This window comes from Notolabrus celidotus, chromosome 6 (genome assembly GCF_009762535.1).
Source record: "Notolabrus celidotus isolate fNotCel1 chromosome 6, fNotCel1.pri, whole genome shotgun sequence".
Lineage (NCBI taxonomy): Eukaryota > Metazoa > Chordata > Actinopteri > Labriformes > Labridae > Notolabrus > Notolabrus celidotus.
The window spans coordinates 36,846,892-36,862,079 of NC_048277.1; the positions used below are offsets into that span (position 1 = coordinate 36,846,892).

The 15,188-nt window shown below is 44.4% G+C and overlaps 1 protein-coding gene across 1 annotated transcript in view; it reads left to right on the forward strand.

Moving 5' to 3' along the window:
• LOC117814067 overlaps positions 1-6,601 on the forward strand; it is a 55,946-nt gene extending 49,345 nt beyond the window's left edge. The window contains exon 4 of the mRNA XM_034685177.1: positions 6,382-6,601. Within this exon, the coding sequence (XP_034541068.1) occupies positions 6,382-6,601 (220 nt within the window). The remainder of the gene's footprint in view (positions 1-6,381) is intronic.
• Positions 6,602-15,188: the final 8,587 nt, after the last annotated feature.

The window sequence follows — 15,188 nt, forward strand, 5'->3', positions numbered from 1 at the left end:
CCTGATCCCACAACTCCTGGCTTCGGCTACGCATCCTCACACACCTCTGCACTGACGTAGCAGCCGTTGAATCCTCCTCCTCCTCCTCCTCCTCACCATCGTCTGCTCGTAGATTCACCACCTTTACTTCAGTGACCTCTGACCTGCATGTTCTCAGCATGCAGGCCAGTTCAGGACCGTATTTCTGCCCCCAAGCAAGTTCTCCTCCACTCCACTCTAAACATCCAAAAACACATTAACTGAAGGTGCAAAAGAGACGATGCTTGTCGGCCATCTTGGGTGTGTTTGGAAAGTCTTTCACGTCGCAGGACACGTACGGAAGAGCAGCTCAGAAGGATATCAGGGGCTGCTGTCCTGAAACTTTGTATTAATTTCAGGAGTGCATTTTAAAAAGGTTGCATGGATCAGTTTAAAGGTGACATATCACGCTTTTTTCATCAACATATATTGGTCTAAGAGGTCCCCAAAACATGTCTTTAAAGTTTATGCTCAAAAAAACACTTTGAAATCAGATTTTTGTCTGCCTGAAAAACCCTCTTCTTCAGTCCTCCTCAGAACAGTCTGTTTTCTCTCTGACCACGCCCCCTCAGGAAGTGGATGTGCCTCGGCTCTCCAGCACGTTGATCTAATGTTTACATGTTGGCTGAATATACACGGCTGCTCAGAGATCACGTTACTTCAACCCTCTGAATCTGATCCTGACGGAGAGGCGCCTGCAGCAGGACCTTTCTGAAGGATTGGTCACAGATTTAGTGTTTCTTGTTGTTTTATTTATCAGTATGTAGACGTGTGTCTTGGTACACAGCTACGAACATGTAGCTATGTGGCTATGCTAACTAGCGCTAGCACTTATCCATGATAAATAAAAATCATCCACTAGATCTTCAAATCTGCAGACGTGGGGAGTAAAACCGACCTTTGTGTTTATTAAGACAGCCTACAACTAGCATGCCTCCCTCCTAAGCTCCTTGTTAGCACACATGTGTGCAGGGAATGAAAAACGGAGGAGGGGTTGAGTTGTATTTTATACAGTCTATGGGCTGAACAAGCTCCGAGCTCTGACTCCGTGACAGACCGGATATTGTTGTTACGTAACAAAAACACGGAAGTCTGAAACGGCTCGTTTCACACACATTTACAGAAAGGTGGAGAAATCAAAACAGGGGCAGAATGGATTTTTTTCATTTTCGGGGGGTTTGTAGACATGCCAGGGAAACATATATCAGGTAAAGAACCATTAAAAAGTCAATTTTGCATGATATGTCACCTTTAAAGCTGAAAGCAGTTGAAATGTGGGTTAAGAGATCTGAGATGCATGTGTCAGTTTCACTGTTACTGCACAGCAAAGTTTAAATCTAAAGTGTGTAAATTTAGGTCTAAAAACATGTGAAGTTTCAGCGTCAGAGCCGAGTGCATTTGATGAAGAAGCAAGTCTGGGTTTTTCGGGTATGGCGGGGAGAGACGGGAGACGGCATAAATGATACAAGGCGCCGGATGTGTCAGATCAAATGTGAGCCCTTTAAGTGTGAAGTGAAGCGTACGGGGAGCAGTTTAAGAACCACATCAAGTGTGAGAGCTGTGTGGAGTTCAGAACATCAGCTGAAATGTGAGCACTGAAAGGAGCGGAAGAGAAAGTTCTGGAAGCTGCAGCTGAAAGAGAAATTACAGCTGAAGTTTCGAGTGTAAGCATAAAAAGATTTAAGAGAGTCGTTGAAACAGAAAATAGCTGGAAAGTGCTGTGATACAGAAACATGAAAGCTTAAAGAGTTAGATAACTGTGTGTGACTGTTCAGAGCACAAAGACGGTACCTGGGCGAGCTGCACAAGTATATTCGCTGACCACCTTTACATGTTCTCTGTCACCATCAATGACCAGGACCACCTCTGACCTGCAGCGCCTCATGCATGCTCTGCAGGTGATGAGAGAGAGAAAGAGAGACGGAGAGAGCAGTAATAACATCATGTCAAGTGGAAGATTTTAAACTGTGAGTTGCGTTAGTTGAAAATCCTTATAAAACATGCTGCTGATGAATTTGTTAAAAGATTCAACAAAGAGAGAAAGAGAAACAGTTGGAGGTGGGGCGGGACAAGCCGTGAGGACAGCTTTAAGTGCAGTGTGTGTAAGTGTGTGTGTGTGTGTGTTTGCAGGGCCATGTCCAGACTTCTTTGACTGGGTTGGCCCCACTAGGGCACTGACTTATGCAAGGATGGCATGAAGCATGCATGCACACACAAATTAATACCATACACTGTATAAAGAATGGACGTAGTCTCGGTGACGTCACCCATCTGTTCCTGAGCGCTGTTTTGAAGCAAATTGACGGCGGCAGCCATATTGGAAATGCTGAACTCAACCAGGCAAATGTGACGTAAAGGGGCGGGGTTTGAGCCTCCTAGCCAATAGCTATGTGTTCCCGACCGGGAGTCACATCAGTCATGTCCTTATTTGGGCAAAAATGCAGAATCTTAATATCTTCTGATCCGTTGCATTAGAAAAAAATTCCCCCTCCGTACAGTTTGTTCTGATCATAGACTGTAAATAAAAATGGACAGCGTTGCTCCGCCTCTTCCCGTTGTACGGTTATGAAGCCAAAAAATCCCTCTCCTGGGCGCCGCCATTGTGCAGCCAGAGCCTGTGAAGCCACTGTAATAAGCTCCGCCCTACAGCGTGACGTCACAAGACGCTGTGAGTCCTGAAGTTTCCCTCTACGGCGGCTGTGAATCAAAGGAAACAGGAAGTAAAACCCCGTTTTTTAAACTCTAATAACTAACGAAAAAGAAACTTTTCAGGAAAAAGAGGCCTTGGACACAAAACAGTCAAATACTAACTACATATCACCACAGCATACGGACGGGAGAAACATTCGTACCACGTGTATTTATTTTTTAAAGTTTGACTGCTCCCCCATTCAAATGAATGGAGGAGATGGATTTTTTGACCTATACTGCAGCCAGCCACCAGGGGGCAGACACACTGCTGAAAGCTTCACCACCAGGGGAGGGAACTTCTCCCTTGGTTCTGATGGAGAAATTAGCTTCCGGGGGCCAAGACGTTTTTTGTACCAGACTGTAAACATGTTTATTTCTGCTGTAAAGATTGTCTTCTTTGAATTGATGTGTATGTGGTTTCTGGTCTTTCTGCAGTCAGCCTCTAGCAGATTCTTGATGAATTACAGTTTATAACACTTCTGCACGGGCTTCATATTTTGAGACCGGAGGTTGCCTCTTGAACGGAACAATCACAGGCGGCAGCTGCCATATTGGAAATGCTAAACTCAACCTAACTTCGCCCGAGCTAGCGTGAGTTAAAGAGGCGGACCTTTAGCCTTTACACTAACAGCTACAGGGTGCCCGCCTATCAATCAAGTCAGGCATGCCCTTATTTGGGCAAAACTCGTAAGTTTAATATCTTCAAAAATATCAAGTTATAAAAAATTCACCCCGTACAGTGTGTGCTGATAGAGAAATGAGCTACTCAGACCTAAACTGTTTTTTGAACCAGGCTGTAAACATGTTAATTTCTGCTGTGAAGATCGTCTTCTTTTAATGGGTGTGTATGTGGTTTCTTGTGTTTCTGCAGCAAAGCCTCTAGTGGACGCTCCATGAACTGCAGTTTTCAGCACTTCTGCATGGGCTTCATATTTTAAGACTGGAGGTTGACACTTGATTAATACATCTGTTTTCTTAAACAACTATCATCAACGTATCATACAGTTATATTTCTGTGTCTTATAGTTTGACTACAGGAGTGGTGACACAAATAACTTCTTAGCTTAAAACTAAAAAGTTGTTGTATTGTTAGTCCCCGCCTCTAACAAGGCAAATAGTCAATCACAGCTCAGGATTTTGGTGTAGCAATCTAGGGTGGCCAATAACGCTTAAAGGTGACATATCATGCAAAATTGACTTTCTAATGGTTCTCTACCTGAAATATGTGTCCCTGTCTACAGACCCCCCGAGAATGAAAAGAATACATTCTGCCCCTGTTCTGATTTCTCCACCTTTCTGTAAATGTGTGTGAAACCAGCCGTTTCAGACTTCCGTGTTTTTGTTACGTCACAACAATATCCGGTCTGTCACGGAGTCAGAGCTCGGAGCTTGTTCAGCCCATAGACTGTATAAAATAATACTGAATCCCTCCTCCGTTTTTCATTACCTGCACACATGTGTGCTAACAAGGAGCTTAGGAGGGAGGCATGCTAGTTGTAGGCTATCTTAATAAACACAATGGTCGGTTTTACTCCCCACGTCTGCAGATTTGAAGATCTAGTGGATGATTTTTATTTATCATGGATAAGTGCTAGCGCTAGTTAGCATAGCTACATAGCTACATGTCCTAGCTGTAGCTGTGTACCAAGACACACGTCGACATACTGACAAATAAAACAACAAGAAACACTAAATCTGTGACCAATCCTTCAGAAAGGTCCCGCTGCCTTTCTGGCAGAGGTCGGTTTTACTCCCCACGTCTGCAGATTTGAAGATCTAGTGGATGATTTTTATTTGTCATGGATAAGTGCTAGCGCTAGTTAGCATAGCCACATAGCTACATGTTGGTAGCTGTGTACCAAGACACACGTCGACATACTGATAAATAAAACAACAAGAAACACTAAATCTGTGACCAATGGTTCAGAAAGGTTCTGCTACAGGCGCCTCTCCGTCAGGATCAGATTCTGGATCAGATTCAGAGGGTTGAAGTAACGCGATCTCTGAGCAGCCGTGTATATTCAGCCAACATGTAAACATTAGATCAACGTGCTGGAGAGCCGAGGCACATCCACTTCCTGAGGGGGCGTGGTCAGAGGGAAAACAGAGTGTTCTGATGAGGAATGAAGAAGAGGACTTTTCAGGCAGACCAAAATCTGATTTCAAAGTGTTTTTTTGAGCATAAACTTTAAAGACATGTTTTGGGGACCTCTTAGACCAATATATGTTGATGAAAAAAGCGTGATATGTCCCCTTTAAATTCGGCAGGGGCAGTGCCACCCCTTGTTAACCCTCTGGATACGCCCCTGTGTGTTTGAGTGGTGACAGAATTGGAAGAAAGTAAGGTGTGCAAAAGTTGTTCATGAACACTAACTATCATAGAAAGAGTTTTGCAAATAAAATAAAATAAATACACATATTTGTTTTAAGGTTTTAAGGTTGAATCACGTTAAAACCTAGAACAAAAGGTAGAACCATGAAGTATGAAGCTCGAGCCGATTACCCAGATGTAACCTTGAGATGTTTTGATGTCACGTCACACGTAAAGGTTCAGATAATGAGATAATTCATCAACATAATTGTTTGCTATGTAAACAACATGAGCGAGCAGTGACCTTCGTGTGACACAGATAAGCTTTAGAAATAACAAGCGTCTTTTACAGTGGGGTTTTATTATGGTCTGTGCTGATGAACGCTCAGGAGATTTATACCCACATCTGGTTTTCTTAGGGCCTCAGATTGACGGGTGTTATGGTCTCATTCGTCTCCCTGTCAAACTGAAGCCCGCTGATATTTTCCTCCTGAATTCACAGAGTCTACGTGTCAGTTTTTTCAGACGTCACTCGAACTAAAAATATGGAGCAGAATTTAGGCTGAGCTCTCTGAGGCTTCGCTGCTCTTACATTATCCTCTTTTATTTATTAACTTTAGATTCTGGCCTACTTCTCCCCTCTGCACCATTAGCCCACTTTCATACACAGGACAGGAAATCAGCCGCTCCTCCTCGACGTTACCTCGTTTATTAAATAAAAAAACTGGATAATTCAAAGCAGCAGCTGAATGATACCGTCGACGCTGAAATTGAATTAATTGTCTCGTTTCTTTTATATAAATAATAAAAATCTAAACGTCCTGATTTCTCCTCCAGACTCATGAACTTGTTCGAGCGAGTTCCCTCCTCTCGTCCCACAGGAGGCCTGCAGACCGCTTTCTGCACACTCTCAGACTTCACAGGGTTTGCTGACTTCAGTTGGAAGATAACACGTAATTTATTGCAAGACGGATGTGGCATTATAAAGAAAGGTTACAGGGTGCAGGGAGGGGAGTTCTTCTTCAGGTGAGTTTGAGGACATGAAGGTGAACAAAATGAAGGCTTTGAACTCCGTCACCAAGAAGCAAACCTGTCTGCTATTTGCCAACATCTCACCACTGACTGTAAATAAAGATGGACAATGCATCAGAGCTGTACAGAAATGAAGCCAAAATACCCTCCACTATATGCTCTGACATCAAACTTGTGCTTGTGGCGTCATTTGGAGCTGAGCCTGTGCAGTTAGGACTCGGGGGTGGAGCTTCAAAATCATTAACATAGAAGAGGCGGGCAAAGATGTTTCGGCTTCACTTTTTGGGTTCTGTCATGCCATCCATCTTTTGTACCTTTCTGGGAGTCATAGTCATAGTGATCTATTACCCCTCTAGAACACTACGCTCCCAACATGCAGGCCTGCTCGTCCGACCTAAAGTCTCTAAAAGTAGTATGGGAGGTAGAACCTTCAGTTATCAGGTCCCTCTCCTTTGGAATCATCTACCAGTCAGGGTCCAGGAGGTAGACACCCTCTCTACTTTTAAGAGTAGGCTTCAAACTTTCCTTTTTGATAAAGCTTATAGTTAGAGTTGGATCAGGCTTGGACCAGGTCTAAGTTATGCTGCTATAGGCTTAGACTGACACACTGGGATCCTGTCTTTCCCTCTCTCTCCTCTCTCTGCCTGTCTCTCACTTTAACTCTTCCTGTCCCATTAAAGTTACTAACCATAGACCTTTCTGGAGTCCCTGAGCTCCCTTGTCTCGTAGGTTCCTGCTGCTGTGGACGTGTCAGACTCCAGCTGCTACAACTACTACTATCCGTCTCACCACTATCATCTCTCTCTCTCTTCATCTCCCTCTATCCCTATTTAGGCCTGCTTGTCGTTCCTCAAGTCTCTCAAAGTAGTATGGAAGGTTGAGGCCCCTCTCCTTTGGAATCTACCAGTCAGGGTCCAGGAGGCAGACACCCTCTCTACTTTTAAGAGTAGGCTTCAAACTTTCCTTTTGATAAAGCTTATAATTAGAGCTGGATCAGGTTTGGACCAGGTCTTAGTTATGCTGCTATAGGCTTAAACTGACACACTGGGATCCTGTCTTTCCCTCTCTCTCCTCTCTCTGTCTGTCTCTCACTTTAACTCTTCCTGTCCCATTAAAGTTACTAACCATAGACCTTTCTGGAGTCCCTGAGCTCCCTTGTCTCGTAGGTTCCTCTGGATCTCTGCTGCTGTGGATGTGCCAGACTCCAGCTGCTACAACTACTACTATCCATCTCTCCACTATCATCTCTTTCTTTCTTTCTTTCTTTCTTTCTTTTTTCTTTCCATGTTTCTTCATCCTTTATGTCTCTTTTTTTTATTCCGTCCTTTCCTTCTGTAATGTTCCTTCATCATTTATTCTCCTCTTTTTCTTTCTTCTGGTCTCCCTCTCTTCTCTCTTTTCATAGACCTTTCTGGAGTCCCTGAGCTCCCTTGTCCCGTAGGTTCCTCTGGATCTCTGCTGCTGTGGACGTGCCAGACTCCAGCTGCTAGAACTACTACTATCCGTCTCCCCACTATCATCTCTCTCTCTCTTCATCTCCCTCTATCCCTCTCTCCAACACGGTCTCAGCAGATGTGTGTCTAACATGAGTCTGGTCCTGCTGGAGGTTTCTGCCTGTTAAAGGAAGTTTGTCCTTGCCACTGTAACTTGCTAAATGCTGCAAAGTGCTCTGCTCATGGTGGATTAAGATGAGATCAGACTGAGTCCTGTCTGGAAGATGGGACTGGATCTGATCCGGTCTTGATGTTGGGTCTTTGTTAATAATATAAATCCACATAGTGAACTCACATCCTTAAGTAAGTTTCGGGGACGAGGTATGAAGAGCGATTAGACCTTCCTGAGGTGACAGTCAGGCTGCAGCTCCTCTGATGTGAAGGTATACAGTTGAACTTTGGGTTTTGGAGGAGAACACATCTGAAGATCTCTGCATGCAGTCGGGGAAGCTGTGATCAATGCTGTCAACGTTTCCTGCTCTTTGAGAACTTTGATTTCACGGACATATTTGCATCTTTTAAATGTGATTTTTCTGACGTTACAGTCGGTTATTTTTCCTCACATATTGAAGTCAATTTGCTTCATTAATAACAAAACATAGATCAATGTGATGCTGACATAAAGCAGCATTTTCACAGTGTGATACCATCTCTCTCTCTCTCTCTCTCTCTCTCTCTCTCTCTCTCTCTCTCTCTCTCTCTCTCTCTCTCTCTCGTGGCTGCAGGGAGTCGAGCTGATGTCAGCCAGTCGTCAGGCTCCATTTAACATCACTAACAGCCTGAATACATTAACACCTTTTATTACACCTCTGCTGCTGAGGCTCAGTGTGTGTGCGTGTGAGTGTGTGTGACTCTGTGTGTGTGTGTGACTCTGTGTATGTGTGTGCGTGTGTTAACTGAGAAAAGCTCAGCAGATTAATTGGTAATAAAAATAACAGTGAGTTGCACTTGTCTGATCGTCTGACTGCTCGTGTTTCTTGACCTGTCGGACTCGTTTTCGGCGGTGTCATCGTGTTTCTGCTCTTAAGTCTCAACACGAGCCGGCGGCCTCGTCTTCAGCCAGCGGAGAGAACACTCGATGGTTGTTAAAGTAGTTCTTGTTTCTCGTAGAACAAAGAGTTCCAGCTCTTAATTTAAACGAGGTTCTTGAATGCACTTATACAAACGGCTTAAAGCACTCCACACTGCACAGCCACAGTCGACCTCTCACCCACAGACTCTTCACACCTTCTAATCATACTCATACTACTAACTGTGTAAAAGATGGACGGAGCGTCTCCAAAGCTTTCTGATGTAGTGTATGAATATCCTGTCAGACGCTGACTTCTTGCTTGTTGACTGTTGTTGTTATTTAAAGGTGACATATCACGCTTTTTTCATCAACATATATTGGTCTAAGAGGTCCCCAAAACATGTCTTTAAAGTTTATGCTCAAAAAAACACTTTGAAATCAGATTTTGGTCTGCCTGAAAAACCCTCTTCTTCAGTCCTCCTCAGAACAGTCTGTTTTCTCTCTGACCACGCCCCCTCAGGAAGTGGATGTGCCTCGGCTGTCCAGCATGTTGATCTAATGTTTACATGTTGGCTGAATATACACGGCTGCTCACAGACCCACGTTACTTCAACCCTCTGAATCTGATCCAGAATCTGATCCTGACGGAGAGGCGCCTGTAGCAGGACCTTTCTGAACCATTGGTCACAGATTTAGTGTTTCTTGTTGTTTTATTTGTCAGCATGTCGACGTGTGTCTTGGTACATAGCTACAGCTACGACATGTAGCTATGTAGCTATGCTAACTAGCGCTAGCACTTATCCATGATAAATAAAAATCCTCCACTAGATCTTCAAATCTGCAGACTTGGGGAGTAAAACCGACCTTTGTGTTTATTAAGACAGCCTACAACTAGCATGCCTCCCTCCTAAGCTCCTTGTTAGCACACATGTGTGCAGGGAATGAAAAACGGAGGAGGGGTTGAGTTGTATTTTATACAGTCTATGGGCTGAACAAGCTCCGAGCTCTGACTTCCTGTTACAGACCGGATATTGTTGTTACGTAACAAAAACACGGAAGTCTGAAACGGCTGGTTTCAGCACACATTTACAGAAAGGTGGAGAAATCAGAACAGGGGCAGAATGGATTCTTTTCATTCTCGGGGGGTTTGTAGACAGGGACACATATTTCAGGTAGAGAACCATTAAAAAGTCCATTTTGCATGATATGTCACCTTTAAAGGTGAACCCCTCCTCCGTTTTTCATTCCCTGCACACATGTGTGCTAACAAGGAGCTTAGGAGGGAGGCATGCTAGTTGTAGGCTGTCTTAATAAACACAAAGGTCGGTTTGACTCCCCACGTCTGCAGATTTGAAGATCTAGTGGATGATTTTTGTTTACCATGGATAAGTGCTAGCGCTAGTTAGCATAGCTACATAGCTGCATGTCGTAGCTGTAGCTGTAGCTGTGTACCAAGACACACGTCGACATACTGACAGATAAAACAACAAGAAACACTAAATCTGTGACCAATGGTTCAGAAAGGTCCTGCTGCAGGCGCCTCTCCGTCAGGATCAGATTCTGGATCAGATTCAGAGGGTTGAAGTAACGCGGGTCTCTGAGCAGCCGTGTATATTCAGCCAACATGTAAACATTAGATCAACGTGCTGGAGCCGAGGGCACATCCACTTCCTGAGGGGGGCGTGGTCAGAGAGAAAACAGAGTGTTCTGAGGAGGACTGAAGAAGAGGGTTTTTCAGGCTGACCAAAATCTGATTTCAAAGTGTTTTTTTGAGCATAAACTTTAAAGACATGTTTTGGGGACCTCTTAGACCATTATATATATTGATGAAAAAAGCGTGATATGTCACCTTTAAAGTTTCATCTGTTCATCTGTCCAACATGGAGGAGGCGGGCTCTACAACCTTTACTGCAAACAGCCAGCAGAGGGCACTCCAAAAGTTTTGTCTTCACATATTTGGTGAAGTGGTGAATAACGGTGCTTTATAAATAAACTCACATATTTTTCAGGGTGAATTTTGAGATCCTTCTCCTCGTCTTCACTTCCTCAGTTAGACTTTCATGTCGACCGGAGGAGCTGAGGGGAAAAGCAGATTCCCTCATTAGCTGAAAGCATGCTCCACCTCTGAGCCAGCACTTTATTAACCCACTGTTTCAAATGAGGAATACTCCATTCGCACACTGTGAAGACCATGCTAGCTAAGTGCATGCTGTTTGTCTGAATTCCCCCGCTCGCAATTAGCAAACCTCCATCTTTCCCCTTTGAGCGCTCGCTGGGCTCGGCTTCATTATCTACCTTTGTGAGAGTAGATTAGACACCCCCCTGTCACGACATGTCACGACCTGCAGCTTCATTACCCGACAACATCATCAGGGCTGTTTGTTTACGACACAAGCACCCGTGCCAAAGTCCTGCAAGAGGTCAACCCAACATGGAGGACTTGTGTAACTACTGCAGACACAGTTCATAATTGTTCTACGCTTGAACATATTGAGTGAAAGTTTAAATAAAGATGTAACCAAAGAAAGAATCATCATTCTTAGATGAATATGTTTTTATTTCTCTTCAAACTTTGATCTGACCGAGAAGATATCTGGAAAACGTCTTTCTGTCTTTTTGTCTTCACAAACTCATTAGACAGTTTGATCTGCAGCCTCACAGTCCTGATGTAAACTCTTTGTGTGTGTGTGTGTGTGTGTGTGTGTGTGTGTGTGTGTGTGTGTGTGTGTGTGTGTGTGTGTGTGAACCCGTCTGTGAATGTTAAAACCAGACTTGGCAAAGCTCAGCAGAGCTCTATTAAGCGCTGCCAGCCTCACTGACATGATGCCATTAAAATGTGACCTGTGTTCTAAGTGTGTGTGTGTGTGTGTGTGTGTGTGTGTGTGTGTGTGTAGTGTGTGTGTGTGTAGTGTGTGGTGTCCTCACATTTGGTATTCCAGCAGTGTTTCTCACCATTAAAGACCACTGTGGGAATCGGCTCAGTGGGAGAAAATCAAACGAGGACTCTTCTTCTTGAAATCTGATGCCGAGGATGATGGAGAGCTCAGACGCCTCACTGAAAGATATTTAACTGAGCTAGGATCCCTCGAATTTACATCCAATATGCAGATATTAGAGTCTTTATGATGCTAGCTCTGTAATCTGTAACACTGACGCAGCACCAAACTGAATTAAGTCATCATCTATTTCATGGATCAAACTTTGTGCAGATGTTCATGTCCCCCAGAGGATGAACTTTAATGACCTCACTCCCCTTGTTCTAAACTTTGAATTTCCTAACACCTTGTTTTAAAGGTGACATATCACGCTTTTTTCATCAACATATATTGGTCTAAGAGGTCCTCAAAACATGTCTTTAAAGTTTATGCTCAAAAAAACACTTTGAAATCAGATTTTGGTCTGCCTGAAAAACCCTCTTCTTCAGTCCTCCTCAGAACACTCTGTTTTCTCTCTGACCACGCCCCCTCAGGAAGTGGGTGTGGCCTCGGCTGTCCAGCACGTTGATCTAATGTTTACATGTTGGCTGAATATACACGGCTGCTCAGAGATCACGTTACTTCAACCCTCTGAATCTGATCCAGAATCTGATCCTGACGGAGAGGCGCCTGCAGCAGGACCTTTCTGAAGGATTGGTCACAGATTTAGTGTTTCTTGTTGTTTTATTTGTCAGTATGTCGACGTGTGTCTTGGTCCACAGCTACAGCTACGACATGTAGCTATGTAGCTATGCTAACTAGCACTAGCACTTATCCATGATAAATACAAATCCTCCACTAGATCTTCAAATCTGCAGACGTGGGGAGTAAAACTGACCTTTGTGTTTATTAAGACAGCCTACAACTAGCATGCCTCCCTCCTAAGCTCCTTGTTAGCACACATGTGTGCAGGGAATGAAAAACGGAGGAGGGGTTGAGTTGTATTTTATACAGTCTATGGGCTGAACAAGCTCCGAGCTCTGACTTCCTGTTACAGACCGGATGGCGTTGTGACGTATGAAAAACACTGAAGTCTGAAACGGCTGGTTTCAGCACACATTTACAGAAAGGTGGAGAAATCAGAACAGGGGCAGAATGGATTCTTTTCATTCTCAGGGGGTTTGTAGACAGGGACACATATTTCAGGTAGAGAACCATTAAATAGTCCATTTTGCATGATATGTCACCTTTAAGAAAACTGTTTTGTTGTTATTGCAACTGTAGTTAAAAAATGTTAACACTAAAGCCTGATTTATACTCATGCGTCCAATCGACAGCTCCCGTACCTACGCAGAGGCCTACGCATGTAGCTGACGTGCACCTCCTACAAAATGTACCTACACGTCGAATCAACACGGACCACAAGCCCTGTGATTGGCTCGCTGGGCGGCATTGTATTTCCTGTATTTACAGCACTTCCGGGTTCCCCACTCATCGGCCGCACAGCTGCCGTGTATTTCATCTCCTCCTCTCTATTCTTCCCTGTAATCATGACTGTATGATAAACAGCAACATGTATCAAACACCAGGGACAACCAAGCGAGTCGGATCCTCCCCTGGTGGTGAGGCTTTCAGCAGTGTGTCTGCCCCCTGGTGGCTGGCTGCAGTATAGGTCAAAAAATCTGTCTCCTCCATTCATTTGAATGGGGGAGCAGTCAAACTTTAAAAAATAAATACACGTGGTACGAATGTTTCTCCCGTCCGTATGCTGTGGTGATATGTAGTTAGTATCTGACTGTTTTGTGTCCAAGGCCTCTTTTTCCTGAGAAGTTTCTTTTTCGTTAGTTATTAGAGTTTAAAAAACGAGGTTTTACTTCCTGTTAACTTTGATTCACAGCCGCCGTAGAGGGAAACTTCAGGACTCACAGCGTCATGTGACGCTACGCTGTAGGGCGGAGCTTATTACAGTGGCTTCACAGGCTCTGGCTGCACAATGGCGGCGCCCAGGAGAGGGATTTTTTGGCTTCAGAGCTGTACAACGGGAAGAGGCGGAGCAACGCTGTCCATTTTTATTTACAGTCTATGGGGACAACCTGTTCATTCATCAATCAATCAATCTTTATTTGTATAGCGCCAAATCACAACAAACATTATCTCAAGACGCTTTTACAAACATAGGAGGTCTAGACCACTCTATGTCAAATTATGAACAGAGACCCAACTTCAAGACAGGGTAAGACTCAGTCTGACCCCACCTTAATCCACCATGAGCATTGCACATCGAAGTATTTAACTTAACATAGTTACAGTGGCGAGGAAAAACTTCCTTTAACAGGCAGAAACCTCCAGCAGGACCAGACTCATGTTAGACACACATCTGCTGAGACCGAGTTGGATCTGGAGTGACAGATAGAGGGGAGTAAGAGAGAGAGGTGATAGTGATGAGACGAGTCGTAGAAGCTGTTGCCGCTGGAGTCCAGATCGTCCGCAGCAAGAGGACGTCTACGGCAGCTCAGAGCAATCTACGAGACAAGGGAGCTCAGGGACTCCAGAAAGGTCTATGGTTAGTAACTTTAATGGGACAGGAAGAGTTAAAGTAAGTGATGAAGGGGTTGGGGGGAAGGGGGTGAGCTACACATGTCCTATCAACTCAATCCACAGAAAGTAGTCCCGACACATTCCCACTCTGCCTGTTGACACTGTGGTAAAAAGGTTAGTTTTAGACTCAATTCAAGAATCCAGGATAAGCTCTTACCCTGGATTTTGAGAAAGCGGGATACTGTGCCGTGTACACGCCTTACTTGGTTTCTGACAGCTGCCGACTATGTGTGTAGGCGTGGCCTCAGCCAAGTGACATATCAGCAAAACAACATGGCAACAGCAACGAGAGTGTCTTACTTTTGCAGCAACAAAGGGAAATGCAGACCCAGTCAAGTCTGTGTCGTATCTTTACCCGTTCTTTCCTCCCCCTACTCGGTGGCAGTGAGAGGCTGAGAGCAGTCAGAGTGGAGGACACGTTAATGTTAGTTGACACTGGAAATGAGGTGGATATGAACCATATCTGCAATGTGGTGAGCGGAGCCAGGTCAGAGGTTTTCAGAGGACCAGAAAGACAACATGGATGTGGATAATTTACCACGGTAGGGTGTCGACGGACGGGGGAGGTCGGAGCTAGCCTGTAGCAGAGGCAGACCGGACACGGATCTGTTGGAAGTCCGGTTAGCGTAGTTTATTAGCTGAACTTTCGCTAATAAACTCTCGTTTCTTCATCCCGTCTGCAGATCGGGAACTCGGCTCAGCTCATCGCTGCCGAGCGTGAACGGCCATCGTGTCGGCCTCGGAGCGCAGAGCTGGAACAGATGCAGGAGGAATGAAAAATGCAGCAGTTTCCCCGAAAAGTCTCATGCTATATGTTACATTAGCATGATGACACACACACACACACACACACACACACACACACGTGTATATACTTTAACAAACATATGCAGGCTTCTTGCAGCTTTCACTAATGCCATTTTCCATCAACCTGAGTAATGTCACACAATATATACAGGGAGCGGTACATATATACTGCACGTGTGTGTGTGTGTGTGTGTGTGTGTGTGTGTGTGTGTGTGTTGTGTGGGAGGGTGGTTTTCAGTTTAAATAATTGAAGCTCATATCAGGAGCTTCATGTTGCACGATGTGATGCACATAAATGTTCATATTTTTCA